At 34.1% G+C, this 16,318-nt stretch overlaps 1 protein-coding gene across 10 annotated transcripts in view; it reads right to left on the reverse strand.

The window, feature by feature from the left end:
• EPHA7 (EPH receptor A7) overlaps positions 1-16,318 on the reverse strand; it is a 175,945-nt gene that overhangs the window by 21,263 nt on the left and 138,364 nt on the right. For 6 of the 10 annotated variants that reach the window (XM_090279687.1, XM_090279685.1, XM_090279681.1 and 3 more), the window contains 3 exons: positions 8,990-9,114; positions 4,757-4,940; positions 262-370 (listed from right to left, as the gene is read on the reverse strand). In XM_090279687.1, coding sequence (XP_090135813.1) covers positions 262-370; positions 4,757-4,940; positions 8,990-9,114 — 418 coding nt within the window. The remainder of the gene's footprint in view (positions 1-261; positions 371-4,756; positions 4,941-8,989; positions 9,115-16,318) is intronic. The other 4 variants (XM_090279688.1, XM_090279686.1, XM_090279683.1 and 1 more) reach the window with 1 other exon arrangement.

Genomic DNA, 16,318 nt, shown 5'->3' on the forward strand with positions numbered 1-16,318 from the left:
AGATTTTAAATGGTTTACACAAACATTAACTAAAATAATAAATTTATCCAACTGAAATTACAATACTCATCCTTTTAAACTAAAGGCAATGATTAAGCTCAAAGTGTATTTTGACCTTGGGAGAATGAAAACTTACTTTTAATATTTCTTATCAGACAAAGAATGCTTGCATATACTATTCTAATGTACTAAACAATAAGTAATGGGTAACATAATTCTGAAAAATTTTATCTTGGCGATGAGAAGAAATTTGTGTTCTACCTTCTTCCAATGATGAAACCAAAGACCATGAATACCAGGATGATGGTCCCTGCCACTGCAACCACTGCAATGATAATGACAGGATTCTGTTCACTGGATACAGCTGTGGCTGTGAACAGAGGAAACAGGCTGAGAAGCACTCACTACCACGCAAGAACTTGAGAGATTCAATAAGATCTTATCAACGGAGATATGTATGCTATTGAATTCACCTCTAATTTTAAATAAATGCATTATGTTGTAACAACATAAATTTAAATGTTTATTTTTGCATGTCTTTAACATGGAAAGGGCAATACTGTCCTCTATTTTATGTTCCTCGGTTATAAAAATGAAACCTATAAAATGCCTTATTGAATGCCTATCTCCTGTTTAGTTGTTGGAGACTTAGTTATAAATCAGAAATAGAGATCTTTGACCTACGATTGCTATTAAATCCTTCCTTAGCAAAGTATGTGATCCCTCTATGTCTGCTTCTCTGGTATATAGAAAAGAAACAAAATAATACTCTCTGCATTTTTCTAAGCACCTTAAGTGCTTTATTTTTCTTGTTATCAATATAAAATAAACATCATCATGTGATCATTAAATCATCATGAATTTACAATGTACCATAATTAAGGAAGAAGAGAATTACTTGTATTAATTTGACGAAGTATGCAATATTCACATATGAGATTTAAGATTATAGGGGAGGTTAGCTATTTATGCAAGAGCAAACTTTCTCCACGTTCTTTAAAAACATTTCAGCATTATCTAATTGCAGACACTTCCTGTATGATGCTAAGTGATTCTTCTATGCTAATTAAGACAAGCCCAGCTGGCCTTTCTAAGAATCTCTTTGGGAAGAGTATATGTTTACATGTCCTTTACAACAGCCTCTGATTCCAATTCTTCAAGTCACATAGCCTTCTGTCTTCCATTTTTCCAAATTAGTGAAGTTTTACTTATATTGTAATTTGCAATTGTCATATGTTCCCCAGGGTATATTCTCAATGCCAGTACAGATTTCATGAAATAATTAAAGCAATATAAAACAATAAAAATGTATAGTGCAATAAATGATTGAGTTGCAAATACCAGATATAATATCAAAGTAATATAGTCTGCTTATTTATGAATCAATCGATGGCTGTAAACTTTAATTTATGGTAGGATGGAAAATAATAGTCCTTTTTTCTGGTGGCAAGGGAGTGGGTCTCCAGAGCAGAAATTACAGGTGGGCAGAGTTATATCTTGCCTCAATAAGCAGCAGTTTTTTATTATTTTTATTTTTTTTATTAGCCTTTCTTTAGTTTATCTATATCTTCCTCCTTTTGACAACTCATCTCTTAACTTTGTATACCTATGCCCACTATAGATAGCTTCTACACTGAAAAACAGTATAAATAGTTCTGGTGTAATAGTTTTTGAACAAAGGTATTAGGCACACTCCCCAATTCAGTGCCTGCTTATTTACTCCCCAAGGGAACTAAGTGAAGGGGAAAAAAGAGACTTTTACACTTTATTTTGGAATTACAGCTTAATATCATTTAACAAAGAACAGATGCCTTCAACTACTTTGGTTTGGTTGCTTATTGTTTTTATCTGGGTTTTTACATATATTAAGAGAGGAAAAAGAATTGAGTAGTGTGTTCATGAGCAAGAAAAAAATTATACACATATGTGTAGAACTTATTTCTATTCAATGGGTGTGTCTCAGGGGTCCAATCCTTTGCTTGTTTTAGGTTCAGTTCTGCCCTTAGCTTCAGAAACAGAACTCCAAAAAATTAACTCTGGTAAATGATAAAATAGAAGTTGTGAATATTTATTTATATGTTTTTATATATAGATAGGATCACACTTTAATCATTCCATAGTCAACATCTATGACCAACATTTTCATCTATGTCATGGGTAATAAAATTTAAAACTAATTTAGAAGTGCCATAATCAACACACTATGGTTTAAAAATTGTAAAAACAGCAGTTGGCTTTGTACAGAAGGGTCTTTTAGGATGTATGTGCAATGAAAGAATCTGTTTAACTTCCCTTGTCAAATAGTGCGCAAGAGACCTGTCTTTGGTGGCTTCTTCCCTTTTGCCCTTCTTCCAGCATGGTGAGTCACTAATTTCTGACACTCTGATAGCACTGGGCCATGGACTCCACCAGCATTTAACTGCATGGCCAGGATTTGTGTACAAGTCTGCCTTTCACTAAACTTTGAATTGAAAGTATCAACCGTGTCATGTGTATGTGTATCTCTAATTCCTAGGACAGTACCTTGTGCCAAATCAGCATTTCTCAAAGGGTGCTCTGGGAGCTCTCCAGGGCATCTGCAAGGTCAAAACTATTTTCATATTATATGATGTTATTTGACTTTTTCACTCACATATGCTCACACATGCATGGAATTTTCCAGAAGTTATATGACATGGGATGATGTCATCACTTTGATGGCCAATGTGTGTGTGTTTGTGTGTTTTAAATATGTCTCAGTTTTAATTTTCTAATGTGGTGAATATTGATAGATATAATTCAAGTAATCAAAATCTCTTCGGGGATTCTCCATATTTTTAATAGCCCACAAGGGTTCCTGAGAACAAAAAGCTTGAAATGGCTGTGCTAAATAATAAAAGCTGACAGTTGAGACTGTCTGTGTACTGGGCACTGTACTTGGCATTTTGCATACATTAATTCTGGGGTTCCCAACTCCTGGGCATTGGACAGTACCAGTCCATGGACTGTTAGGGACCACAGCATTAATTAATTGAATTAATTAATTAATTGATTGAATCCTCAGATAGCCTTGTGAGTTGGGTACAACTGGACACGGCAGAGCTGCGGTGTGAAACCAGGAATGTGTCTATTCTGATTGATTGATACTGATCATCTGTTCTAAATTGATGGCTGCAAGGTACTCATTCTTTGCTTATTTATTGAGTACTTGCTAGGTGTCAAGCACCACAACAGGCGCTGGCAAGTCAATAGTAAGAAAAGGAGATATGATCATTCTTTCATCAATTTACATTCCAGTGGAAGAGAATATGCTCATGCTAAAAATCCCCACATTCTTTCTAATGCAAAAATCCAATTTTAACTTTATTTCATGTGATCATTCAGGTTCCACTATTTCATCTTAATCTCTTTGAGCCTGTGTACTTCATTTTTAAATAATGAAAATAATATGTATGAATCTCAGTACACAATAAACAACAGTTCAGAAAGTTTTTGAACCTATTTGGAAAATATTCTGAGATCAATTTTGAAACCTACTTTGAAAATATATTCAAATATATTATGAAAATATTTTGCAAGTTTCCAAACCTCAAGTTTTAACTGATTAAAGAAACATGTAGGTAAATGAACTACTTGATGTTTTTAAGTTTAAATTATTCATTAGGAAATTTAAAAAATCATTTGAAGTGTTTTATTATATTAGAAATTACAAAATCATGAGATCAATCTAAGTTGAAGACTACAAGAACACATTTAACACAAAGCCACTCAAGTGTTTAAATGTTGAAATTTTCTGTAAACAATAAAAATTAAAACAATTCTTTAATGTTTGGGGGGCAATTGAACTTATTCTCATTTCAAATCTTACATACTTCATTTAAAAATAATAAAGAATAATGGAATAAATTTTATAACACCAAATTATGTGAGTTTTAAAAATTGATGCTTTTGTGTCTAAATTATCACTTCAGCTAGCTGAAGAACAGCCAGCAGAGGTATTCAAGCTGTCCTGAACTTGTACTCCGACGATAAACTAGGACATCAGCCCAAGATAACTCTGCTTATTTGCAATACACTATAGACACATGCATTTTTGTGTTCCCATGGTGCATTATAAAACATAAGCAAAATGATAAAGGTGATTCAATATATTGGTGACATTTTATTTTTAAGCTGAGTAGTAGATACAGAAATATTCATTTAAATATACTTAAATTTCATATTCAATATATTCTTTAGTATGTTTGAAATTATTCATAAAAAGTAAAAAAGAAATGATTAAAATAAAGATAAATACAAGTTCTAAGATCTTCTTGAACTCAATTTTTGAACTCATTGCTAAAAGGCAAGTCACGTAACACGGATTCTTGCGCATTATCTTTCTCTGGCCCACCCTGGTGTACATCTTGGCCTTACTTGTAGTTTCTGTAAAGGAGCAGTTTTCACTGACACAACTAGAATAAATTCATCTTGGGGGTCTACAAAACCAATCTGTGTCAAAACACAATTGAACAGGTCCCGCTTCTGTTCATAACTTCACCTTCTTTAAATAAACCCAATATGTATTAAAGGGATTAATTTAAATCATGAGTTTTTAACATTGCAAAACAAAACAACACATTTTATATTATTAGTCTAAATAACCAATACAAAGTACATATATGTGTATATCTATTCACCTTTAAGAGAAAAATTATCTTGAACAAAATCATCATCCCATTAAAAAAAAATGCCAGAGTTATAGAGAGTAAAAATCCAAATCAAAAGTGGTAATTACCTTCAAACATTTTACCTGTAGCTTCCTCTAGTGTAGCAACATCAAGTCTGGGACTATAATTTCCATAGCCAGCAGCAGTAAAAGCTCGAATCTGGAAAACATACACTGTTCCTGGCTTCAAGTTATTAATGGAGGCTGAAGTGGACTTGGTTTTTACTGTCGAGTAGGTACGTTCCCTTTGATCCTAGAAACAATATATACAGAGTATATTTAATTGTGATTACAACCAGGCAGTTTGACAGCCAATTTTTGCAATTTGTTTCAATTTGCTGCATTGTTATTATAAAGGCTACATTGTATACTCTGTGGAATATTGTAGCATTGAATTGTTTCTTGGATAATATAAATGGTAAATGTGAACACATGCCTTTGTTCTATAAATTTCAAAGACACATAATTTTGTTAACACATTTATGGTATTTTGAGCTTTCACTTTGTTGGTAAGAGGGCATAGTGGCAAGAACTATTGCATGAAGAAAATCAAATGTCCTAATGAGCAAGACATGGGTACACCTTAAAATCTATGGATTAGTAGAGGTCTTCACTTTATAATATAGTTCTTTTAATATTTTTATTCAACAAGTAAAAAATATGCTAAAAAAAGCTATTAAATAAAGAAATTTAGCTAACATCACTGCCACAGTACAGCAATTTTTTTCAACCAGTGTGCTGCAAGAATTTTTAAAACAATGATACCTGACTATTTAGTCAGGAGCACTGATCTGTTTTCTCAAATAAGAGCATGATAATAGCCAACCCAACAATAGCCATCTGGTGTGAATGCCGTCTTGAACCATAAATATATAGAGTTGCATCTTAGTAGTCATGTCGTATAATAAGGTTGTGTCTATTGGTTAATTCTTGGTAAAATAAGTCATTATATACAAATAAAGGCATCAGATTAAAAAAAATACCTATGGAATAAAAAGGATAGATAATATTATAATTATTATTTTTGTACAAGTCAATCGAAATTATACCTATTTGGTCAGATCATCAAAAAACATATTTTTAGTGTGCTATAGAATCTTAATAATTAGTTTATGTGTGCCACAAGATGAAAAAGATTGAAAATCACTGCCATACTGACATTATCAATTGTTTTCATTAAAAACTGCATTTCTAACAGAATCAAAACATTCTTACAATATAGTATTTTTAACAATATTTAAGCCCTGGCTGAGCAGCTCAATTGGTTAGAGCATAGTCCCAATATGCCAGGGTTGAGGGTTCAGTCGCTGGTCAAGGCACATACCAATGAAGGCATAAATAAATGAAACAACAAATCCATCTTTCCCTCTTCCTCTGAAATCAATCAATATATAAAAAATTGTAAGAAATAAATCTTGTAAATTAAAGGTATCAATATAATATCGAAGTATATAATTTATGGTTCGACAATATTTTAAACAATATAGCTTAGTTCAATTTCTTTATTTCTCAGAAATGTAAACAGGCTTGCAGAATTTTAAAAATATGTTTGTGATATACAGTAGTCCCTCTCTATATTGCAGTTCGCTTATCTCGACCTCACTGTATTGCAGGATTAAAAATATATATATTATATTTAATTATTTATCGAGGATTTTTCACTATATTGCGGGATTTTGTGGTACTGTATATGTATGTTGTTAAAGTTACATAGGTTTAAGAGTGTAGAATAAATGTAAGGTTCCTACTTCGCGCGGGGGGGGGGGTTCTGGAACATAATACCTGTGATAAGTGAGGGAATAAAAATTAAAAACTGAAGACTATAAAAACTCCATCTAAACAACAGTCAAATAAATAAAAATTTAAAGCTAATGATATGCCTCTAATAATCTATTTATTTTAAAAAGTAATAAAAACTACCCATCAAATATATAATTTTAAAGTTTTTAATTTGTTCTATAATAAATTCCTGTGATCAACTGTGATTGTCAATAAAACTACTCACTGAAATCTGAAAATTTCAGGCTTGTTTTTTGATTTGTCTTTAATTTGGCATCTGCAAAAGTGTAAATAAATTTGTATTTAAACTGGATTTAGTGAAACTGATTTGTGATTGTATTCATTATAATCATAAAAATAATAGTTGGTATTATAAATATACATTTATCTCAAAAAACTAGGAATAACTGATATTAGATGACACTATTACAGTGCAATACAGTTATTCTCCTTTAATGATTGCCTAATTTGTAAGCTCAGCATATGTAGATACATTTTGTTTCTATCATGCAAAATAGGAAAGTAACCATTTGAACAAATTTATTCCAGAGTAAGGAATTACAAAATATTTTGTCCCATTGTGAGAAACTGCACTCTCATTTACCACGTAACTTACATTACAAAAATATATTTTATTGCTTTTGAAATCTGATGAAATTTCAGAAAGGACTATGACTGTTAGGGCTCATTGGAAAACAGACATAAAACCAACATTAAAAGCAAGCATTCCCATTTAGTGGTAATGAAAGAAAATACAATAAAGATTAAATTTAAAAAATTTATACAAAAAAAATTAGGACAATACATACTCTTAAAAAAATAAAAACAAGCATTTCCTCAGAAATATATCTGGTGGGATAAAAATATGTTTCTTGGTACAAAATGAGGTATTTAAAATGTAACTTTGGCAGTGAAAGTCACAAATTTATAATGGAGAAAATAAGCTAAAATATTGTAAACTTAATCTGAACATTGAAACTAATCTTAAATGATCTGTCTCTTCCTCAAAGGGAAAAAATATCAGTTGTCAATGAACTATGTGCATATTAATTATTCAATCAAGTTGATCTGTCCCCAGGTTTCTAAAAGCTATTTTGAAATGCTGTCTAAGTGATTCAAATGGTTATATGTATATTTGAGCACTTCGGCCAACTCCATTTAAGTCCATAATAGTAACACTTACTATTACTATTAGTGTTACTACTAGCAGCAACAATAGTTTCCATGTTCCAAAGCTTGAACCAGGTCCTTCTGTGAGGTAGAGCTTACATGATAATTTGTGACCAGTATGTACCAGGCTCCCGCTCTCTCCAGAGGGGTCAGTAAAAAGCACTCATATCCTCCGATACATCGCTATTTATTAAAACTTAGCCATTTATAAGAGATTAAATGGGTAGCACTTGGGTTTTAGCACTACTATTTTTCATGGAGAGAGGAGTGTAAACAAGTGGTGTTGGACCTGGTTAACATAACATGTGAACTATATTTCAGGAGGAGTTTAAAGGAGTGAAAGAGCACCATTCAATTCTAAAGTTTAGAGAATACTACAAAGTTATTGCAGAGAATATAATGATATTTTCAAGTTACAAAATAATTTGACACCACCATCGTCGGCGTCGTCGTCGTCGTCGTCGTCGTCGGCAGCCGTCCGTCTCGAGAGACGATGGTGTAGCTTCTTAAGAGTCTATCTGCACCGCCGAGAATGGCTGTGCAGTCCGACTCGGGAGTGACATGGTATCTGTCTCCTCCCGTGTTGAATCGACATCTTGCGATGACGCTGAAGCTACAGAGCCTGGGCAGGGTGATATGGAGGGTCTGCTGTTGCCCATGCAGCAGACCCCCCCTCTCTTCGCAGCTGAAGGGTCCAAGGGAAAGACGGAGTCAATACAGCTTGGCTTCAGGTGCGCCGCAGGAGTTGCCGGTGTTGACTACAACGTCAAACTGCCTTAGGGACTCCGGCTCCGGATTTTCTGTCGGGGTTTACTCCCTTAGCCTTTCCCCTGAAGAGGTATGCCGCAAGGCAGCGGAGGTTTTTTGGAGTCAGAGTTTTCCTTCTCTGATGTACCCTGACTGGAAGATCGAACCAGCGACACTTAGCTCGCAGGCCGACGCTCAATTCACTGAGCTAAACCAGCCAGGGACAGACACCACCATCACTATCAATGAAATCACATAAATAAAATAGACCATGAAAAGCCCAGACATCCTGAAAAAAAAACGTTTTCCAAAAAACACATTGGGTTGTGTGGTTTCTTTGCTAGAAAATATCATCCATCTAATTATTAAGATTTCAAAAACTGAACAAATAAATGCACCACTAGTGGAATATTTTCATTTGTGTAATATACAGAAAATATAATAACAAACCAGAGATTCAGGAAAATGGTTATCAAAACGCTGAAATTAACTGAATTTGGAAGTACCATCAAATAGTTGGCATAATAAGCAACTTTAGTGTACAGAGCTGTAGGATGACATGAGACACACGCACATCCTTGTGCATTTCCTGTTGTTAGCACTTACTTTCTCATAATACTTGATTTCATATTCAGTGATGACTCCATTGGGATGCTCTGGTTCCTGCCAGGAAAGCTCCACACTCCGCTGTAGCACTCTCTCCTTCATTACTCCGCTCACTTGCGAGGGAGCTGTTTGGACAAGATGTGTCAATAAACAATGAGAAAACTCGCTGGATGCCTCAAATCAAATGTCACAACTGATCAGTCCCATGCTGTGCCAGTTTCATTAAGGTAAAAGAAAGCACCTTTTCATAGTTCACAATTCAGAAGCTAATGAATATTCAAACAGGACCTTATTACTGTTCATAAACCTTAATAGAAATTTAAATTAAAGTGCAAACAGCAGAAGATAGCATTGTTCAAGTTAGTGAAAAATGGAAATGATGGGGCTGAGAATGACAATTAAGCAAATGAATGCTAATTAAGGCTACAGAATATGATTTCAGATTAATCTCCATTGATAAACAAAGTCCAAATATTTATTTCACATGCAACAGCAATACACTTTAAAAAATAATATTGTGCAAGAAAATGTATATGAAATGGCTACTTTAATCTTCAGTTAAAGGGATCACACTTCTTAAAAATGTTTTCATGTTTCATGTGTGTGTATTCCCAAGAATTCCAATTAACCTTGGAAAAAAATTTTTATACTTCATTTGGTCAAGGGCAAGAAAATGCTAAAGCTGCTGCTATTTAAATATGTGTGTAAAAAACACATACATATGTCTGCATATGTAATTTATACTTCTGTAACCTAGGCTTCAAGCTTTGATAGAAACAGCTCGAACTATATTTTTGCTTTCTCTTTCTATATAGATAATAATATGCTTAGTGTTCTTTCATTCTAATTAGTGGCATATACTCCTTTTGGTAGCTAAGGCTGTGGAATGCAGCAAGCTAATTTGCTCTAATTTGCTCAGTGATGATTAACTAGTTGTCTTCTCTGTCTAAATGAGTAGCTGCACTGGCTTGGCTGAATTTCAGTGGGGTCATTATGTTCCATGTATCATGCTCTATCTCGTTTTGTAAAATATTTTCAGGCTGCTAATTTAATTTTCAGATGTCCAAATTTGTTAATAATCCTGCTGACAGAAAAGCAATTATATGGGGCCAAAGCTGTTTAAGCAAGATTTTGATGTTTATCCCTTTGGCTTTATTTTGTCTTCTACTTTTTAATATTTTCTTGTATCGATGTCTAGGAAAAAAAACATTTTTCACTCCTTTCTGCCTTGGCAGTTGTAAGGGAAGGACATGGAAGATGCATGACTCCCATTTCCTCCCAGATTACTAACAAAAGCATAACTAGGGAAGATTAAGTGGAACAACTTTTGCTTTTGGGGGATGCAGCTGAAGTACTCAACACACTGTGTTTACAGAATAAATGTGTTTCTGATGTGTTTCCAATGAAGCAAATTTCTAATAAGAAATATTATTTTTGCCACAATTTTTAAAACTTGAATATACGCAGTGAAGAAGAAATTGCTTCTAATGTGATTTGCCTCTCCACCCAGAACATGTTTAGCATATCTCAGCCCACAGTGATGTTCAAGAGGATGCTTCCTCAAGCCATCCCCTTGGCAAACAAACCCCAAATAATTGTGAGGTGAGATTCTACTTAGAAAATCTAGAATAGTCTAATTTACTTAAAATAATTCAGAAAAATATGCATTTTAACTTTAATTAGTAAAAAAGTAGAATGCAGCACAGTAATAGCCAACATGTGATTGCTCTTGTAAAGCTGCTGGTTTATAACATGATGTATGCCATTTGCAAATAGGTTAGCTGGAAGTAGATTGGAGTGCTCACAGGTGCCAATCTCTAGGTCTCCTTAAAATAACACACATAGCTTAATGTGATTTTCAGTTAAGTCAAACTGTTAAGACATTTTGATTAGTTTCTGTCCTTAAATATTAAGGTGAAGGAGGCAGGAGACACTTAATTCTCAAAGGTATGGAGGAGACTTGGCGTATAAATCTACCTCATTTACTTTCTTATATGTTGAAGCAAGATCTAAGTATAGAATGACTTGATTTCTGCAAGTTACACACTAAAATTATATTCATTGTTTCATCCTTAAAAAAAAATTTTACCAATAAAATTATGATAATTAAGGGCTGGGAGAAAAAGATACCTAAAAATACTTTTCAAATAGATAGTATTATGAAATTCATATCTCAGCACTAACAGTGAATGATACTACCTTTTTTCCCCTCTTTTGCACAAAGAGCAATATTTGTAAGTGACTATATTGCTTTTCTGTATATTTCTTGTTTTTAAAATGTATACCTTGATGATACTGTAGCACGTCACATATTTAAGAGGATAAGAGACAGAAGTACTAGCACATGGCCCTTGAGAATAGATAAACTGTATGATAGGAAAAATCTTTCCCTGTCTTACGTCCTTCAAATACAATATTTTGGTACTGGAAAAATGATAATATTTACTCTTGAGTTTCAATACCTTAGACATAAAAGGTATACAACTCAAAAGATATATAAGCTAGTCAGATTCTAATAGGGTCATTATTTGTAGATAAAATTATATGTACAAGTAAAGTTGAAGTTGCATAAAATACTATACTCTTAAAACTAAATGATTTCTATGGTTAATATATATGATCTACTAAGTTAATTACATTGTTACAATTTCACTAAGAATATACTCATGCTTAGACCAAAATATTCAATTTACTGTATCTGAAGTTCATTTTGAAAAGAATACGTACACAGTTAAATTATATAAATAGTTAACCAATTAGGTGCTATACCATTTAAATTGTAATTTCTACAATTATCAAAGTGAAATAAAATATATTATAATTGGAATTGATGTGAAGCTAATAAGTGATAACCAACAATAAATTCATTGAATTTGAAAAAGAAAACTATACTTCATGTAGAGAAGCTTTAAAAATGAATTTTTATTAGGGTCTCTAACAAATAGTTAACAGATTCATTTATTGCCTAAGTTTCTAGAAATATTCAGATCTAAAAATTAATTTCAATTGAAGAAACAAGTGAAAGTTTTTTGCCCTTATATCTTACTGACTTTTTGGTGACATATCTGGAGTGTGTACAAATGACAGTGACTGAGGACTTCAGGAAATTCAGAAAAAAAGGGTTTCTAAGGTTCAAAGGGGTAAATTTCAACAGTATAAAAACAAAGTTAATAAAGTTGATATAACAGGAAAACCGAAATCTCATAACAGGTGGAAGGTAAATTTGTGGGCTAGGTTTGTTAGTGCGAGTCTTTGAATTAAAAAATAAACATGTATGCAAATATTTACAAGAGAAAAATCCAATGGATAAACCAATGTAGAATATCCAAACAACATACTATTACTTAGCAATAAAAAGAGCAAACTGATATTTTTATGAATAAAATACAAGGAGACTTCCAGCCAAGATGGAGGCCTAGACTGACACACTCCATCTCCCTCCACAACTAAGAAGGAATACAACTACCACAAAACCAGAAATAACCAGAAGTTCCAGGAAATAAATGGAAGTCCGACATATGAAGTTATAAAGAAGTGGTGCTCATCCAGATGGGTAGGAGGGGCGAAGCTGGGGCAGAGAGGTCAAGCTGTGCTGGCGGCCGTGGCAGCAGCGGCGACAGCAGTAGGATGGCACTAAGCATAGACACCCATATTTAAGGGGCGGTGAGAAGCGCCTGGGGAGCACCCCCAGTTGCAGACCAGACCAGTCAGCTTGCGATTCCAACGCCGAGGAAGGCAGACCCCCATTGCCTTGGGTTGTGAAGCCCAGAGGGGGTGGGGATGGAGGAAGAGGCTCCCAGTCTCTCAGCGGAGAGTGAACAGCAGGAATCCATCTTGTACCCCCACCCCCACAGAAAATGCCACAGCATGGTGAGAAGTGTCGCCTGGTAGTGACGAGTGCACAGGGCTCTAGAGGCCCCCTATATTTTAGGAGGTGTGACAGCCCTGCCCAGGAATCAAAGGTAAACAAAAACTTTCAAGATGGCACAGATCATGATAGAGATCCTGGTGACACAGCTGACCAGACAGCAAATATCTAATCTAATGAAGCAGCAGATTGAAAATCTTTCTGAGGCACAGTTCAGAACTTTGGTTAAAAGAATGCTTACAGACCTAACAGCAGATCTTAAACAAGATGGGGAAGTAATGAAGGCTAATACTGCTGAAATGAACAAAAACACATATGAAACTAGTGGTGAAGGAAAGAAAACCAGGGATCAAATCAACAAATTGAAACATAGGGAAGGAACAGTCAACCAGCGCAGAAAGAGGGAACGAAAAGTGAGGAAAACGAGGAGAGGTTCAGAAACCTATAAGTGGGCCAACATCCGAATTATAGGGTTGCCAGAAGGTGAAGAAGAATAACTAGAAATGGAAAAATTGTGTAAAAAAATAATGAAGCAGAACTTCCCTAACTTGGGGAAGGAAATACTTAACAGGTCCAGGAAGCACAGAGTTCCAAAAAAACTGGACCCAGGGAGAACCACACCAAGTCACATTATAATCAAAATGTGAAAAATTCAGGATAAAGAGAGAATCTTAAAAGAAGCAAGAGAGAAGAAGAGAATTATGTACAAAGGGGTCCCAATAAGACCATCAGCTGATTTCTCAAAAGAAACTCTGCAGGCAAGAAGGGACTGGCAAGAAATATTCAAAGGAATGAAACACAAAAATCTACAACCACGATTACTCTATCCAGAGAAGTTGTCATTCAGAATAGAAGGGCAGAGAAAGTGCTTACAGGACAAAATAAAACTGAAGGAGTTCATCAGATCCAAACCACTGTTATATGAAATATTAAAAGGACTTGTTTAAGAGAAAGAAGATTAAAACTATGAGCATTAAAATGAAAACTATCACCACAACTAACAACAGAAGCTAGGGAACCGAAACAAAGGCAAACTAAGTAGGCAATGATGGTGGGAAAAGAATTATAGGTATGGGGAACATTATGGGGGGAGGTTAACAGGGAGGGGGAAGGTGGAAAGGGAGGGAGATGGTACAGGAAATAAGAAGCCTAGTAGGAGGGAGTGGAGTAGACAGGAAGATGTTGAGAAGAACTATATGCACAACAAATGGGCATGGACTATGAGGGGGCAACTGGAGGGAGGGGGGTCACTGGGTGGGGGAAAACAAAGGGAAAAGAAATTGGGATAACTGTAATAGCATAATCAATAAAGCATATTAAAAAAAACAAACAAACAAAACTCAGCAAACTACCGGTACATGCTACAGAATAGATAAACCTAAAAATGTTGGTAAATGAAAGGAGCCAGACACTGAAATGGCATACTGCATGATTTAATTTATATGAACGCCCAGAAATGGCAAACTTACAGCGACAGAAAGTACATCTCACTTGTGGATGGGAGAGGAGTGTTGGAAGTTGATATTGCTAGCGCACACAAGAGAACTTTGTATGACTGAAATGTTCCAAAACACCTTTTAGACTGTGGTGATGGTAGCATAACTTAGTAAATGTACAGAAAATTCATTGATTTGTATACTTACAATGTGTACACTTATGATATGTACATCACACCTCATTAAAGATGTTAAAATAATAATAAAAAGAGCTACCCTCAAAATAATCAGTAAGAATGGCAGGTTTAAGTAAAGACCTGAACCAATCAAAATTTTACAGATTTTGAGCTTTAGGCATTCATGTGTGACTTTTGATCTTAATCAATTTCTAATTAAAATCCAAATACAAAAGACACATTTAAATTTTAAGATGAAAGATATTTATAAAGGCTTTATTTCCCCTCTAAAATGTTAAGTTTACCTTTACATATGGAAAAATTTCTTACCACAAAGTTAGGATAAAACACAATTTTAAAACATAGTGTAGTAGGCAAATGGCCCTCCAAAGAGGTCCATAGTCTAAACTCTGGAATACGGGAATGTGCAACAGAATATGGCAAAATGGACACTGCAGATGTACGTAAGGTTATAGATCTTACAATAAAGATATCCTAGATTTTTCCAAGTGGGCCCAGTCTAATCACATCAGCCAGGGTGAGAGAGGTGCTATAGAAGAAGCCAGAGAGGAGAAGCATGGGAGGGCATCAACCTGTCAGAAGGCATCACATGGGACACATGAGAAGATAATGGCGACATCCTTCAGGATCAAAGACTGGTGGTGGGTAACAAAGACATGAAAATGGAGACCTCAATTTCATAAGTGCAAAGGCCCTGAATTCTGAGATCAATATGAATGAGCTCGGAAGTGGGTATTCCCCAGAGTCTGCAGATACAAGACCAGCTCAGCTAGTAACCTGATTTCACTCAGTAAGGTTGTTGATAGAGCATCTAGCCAAGAGCCCCGCTGCACCTAGGTTTTTGACCCACAGAATTAGGAGATAATAAAGAGGTGTCGTTTTGAAGTTTTTGTAGTAATTTTTATGGTAGCAATAGAAAACCATTACATATGGATAGTAAAGCAAAAAAAAAAAAAAAAAAAAAAAAAGAAAAAAAGAAAAAAAGACCTACTGGTCTATTTATGAAGCCTATGAAAAAACGTTACTGATAGGACAGTTTAATAATGTAATGTCTCAAACTTCATGTTGAAATAACACGGAGTCAAAAAATTTTGATCTTAATTACCACTCAAAACACAATGTTTTACAGAAAAGAAATCTTCATTATACATGTTAAAAAACATTTGTGTGGTAGAACTTCACTGCACCTCATGAATTTGATTTTGGATTTAAAGAGTAATTTATACTAGTCATCATTGTTACTACAGTATAGCTGTCATTGAGTTTCAACAAAGAATGGTAAGTGGAAAAATAATGTTTGTATTTCTAAACAATACAATGAGGTAAGGTAGGTCAACAAGCATGAGCTGATATTTTGTCATACATTTAAAATTGTTAAATTTATTGTCATTTGTTAGATTTCCATCAACAGTGAATAAATAAAAAAAAGGAAAATAAACAAATTTATAGAACAATCAAATGCAAATATGACAACAGCAGAATAATAGTCTTTAGTGAACACTTATTTCTATATAGTATGGAATTCATTTTTAGCAATCCTTTAAAATCATAAAAATGTGTACTATTAGAAACTTAATATTTTATAAAACACGATTTTTAGTATCTTTACTCCTCCCCACAGGTGTTTCATTTTTGCACTACAGAAAAAAACATGTAAAAACACATATAAATTTATTTCAATAACAAAACCCTAGGCCATAAGCACATGGTTGAGTATCATGTAACATAATCAATTCTGTTTTTGTGGTATGTAGGAATATGTAAAAATTTTAAATAAGTGATTTCCCTAAATTTTAATTTCCTGACTGTAAAAAAATAGGTTAATAGT

Source organism: Furipterus horrens, unplaced genomic scaffold (genome assembly GCF_987537825.1).
Source record: "Furipterus horrens unplaced genomic scaffold, mFurHor1.1.pri manual_scaffold_6, whole genome shotgun sequence".
Classification (NCBI taxonomy): domain Eukaryota; kingdom Metazoa; phylum Chordata; class Mammalia; order Chiroptera; family Furipteridae; genus Furipterus; species Furipterus horrens.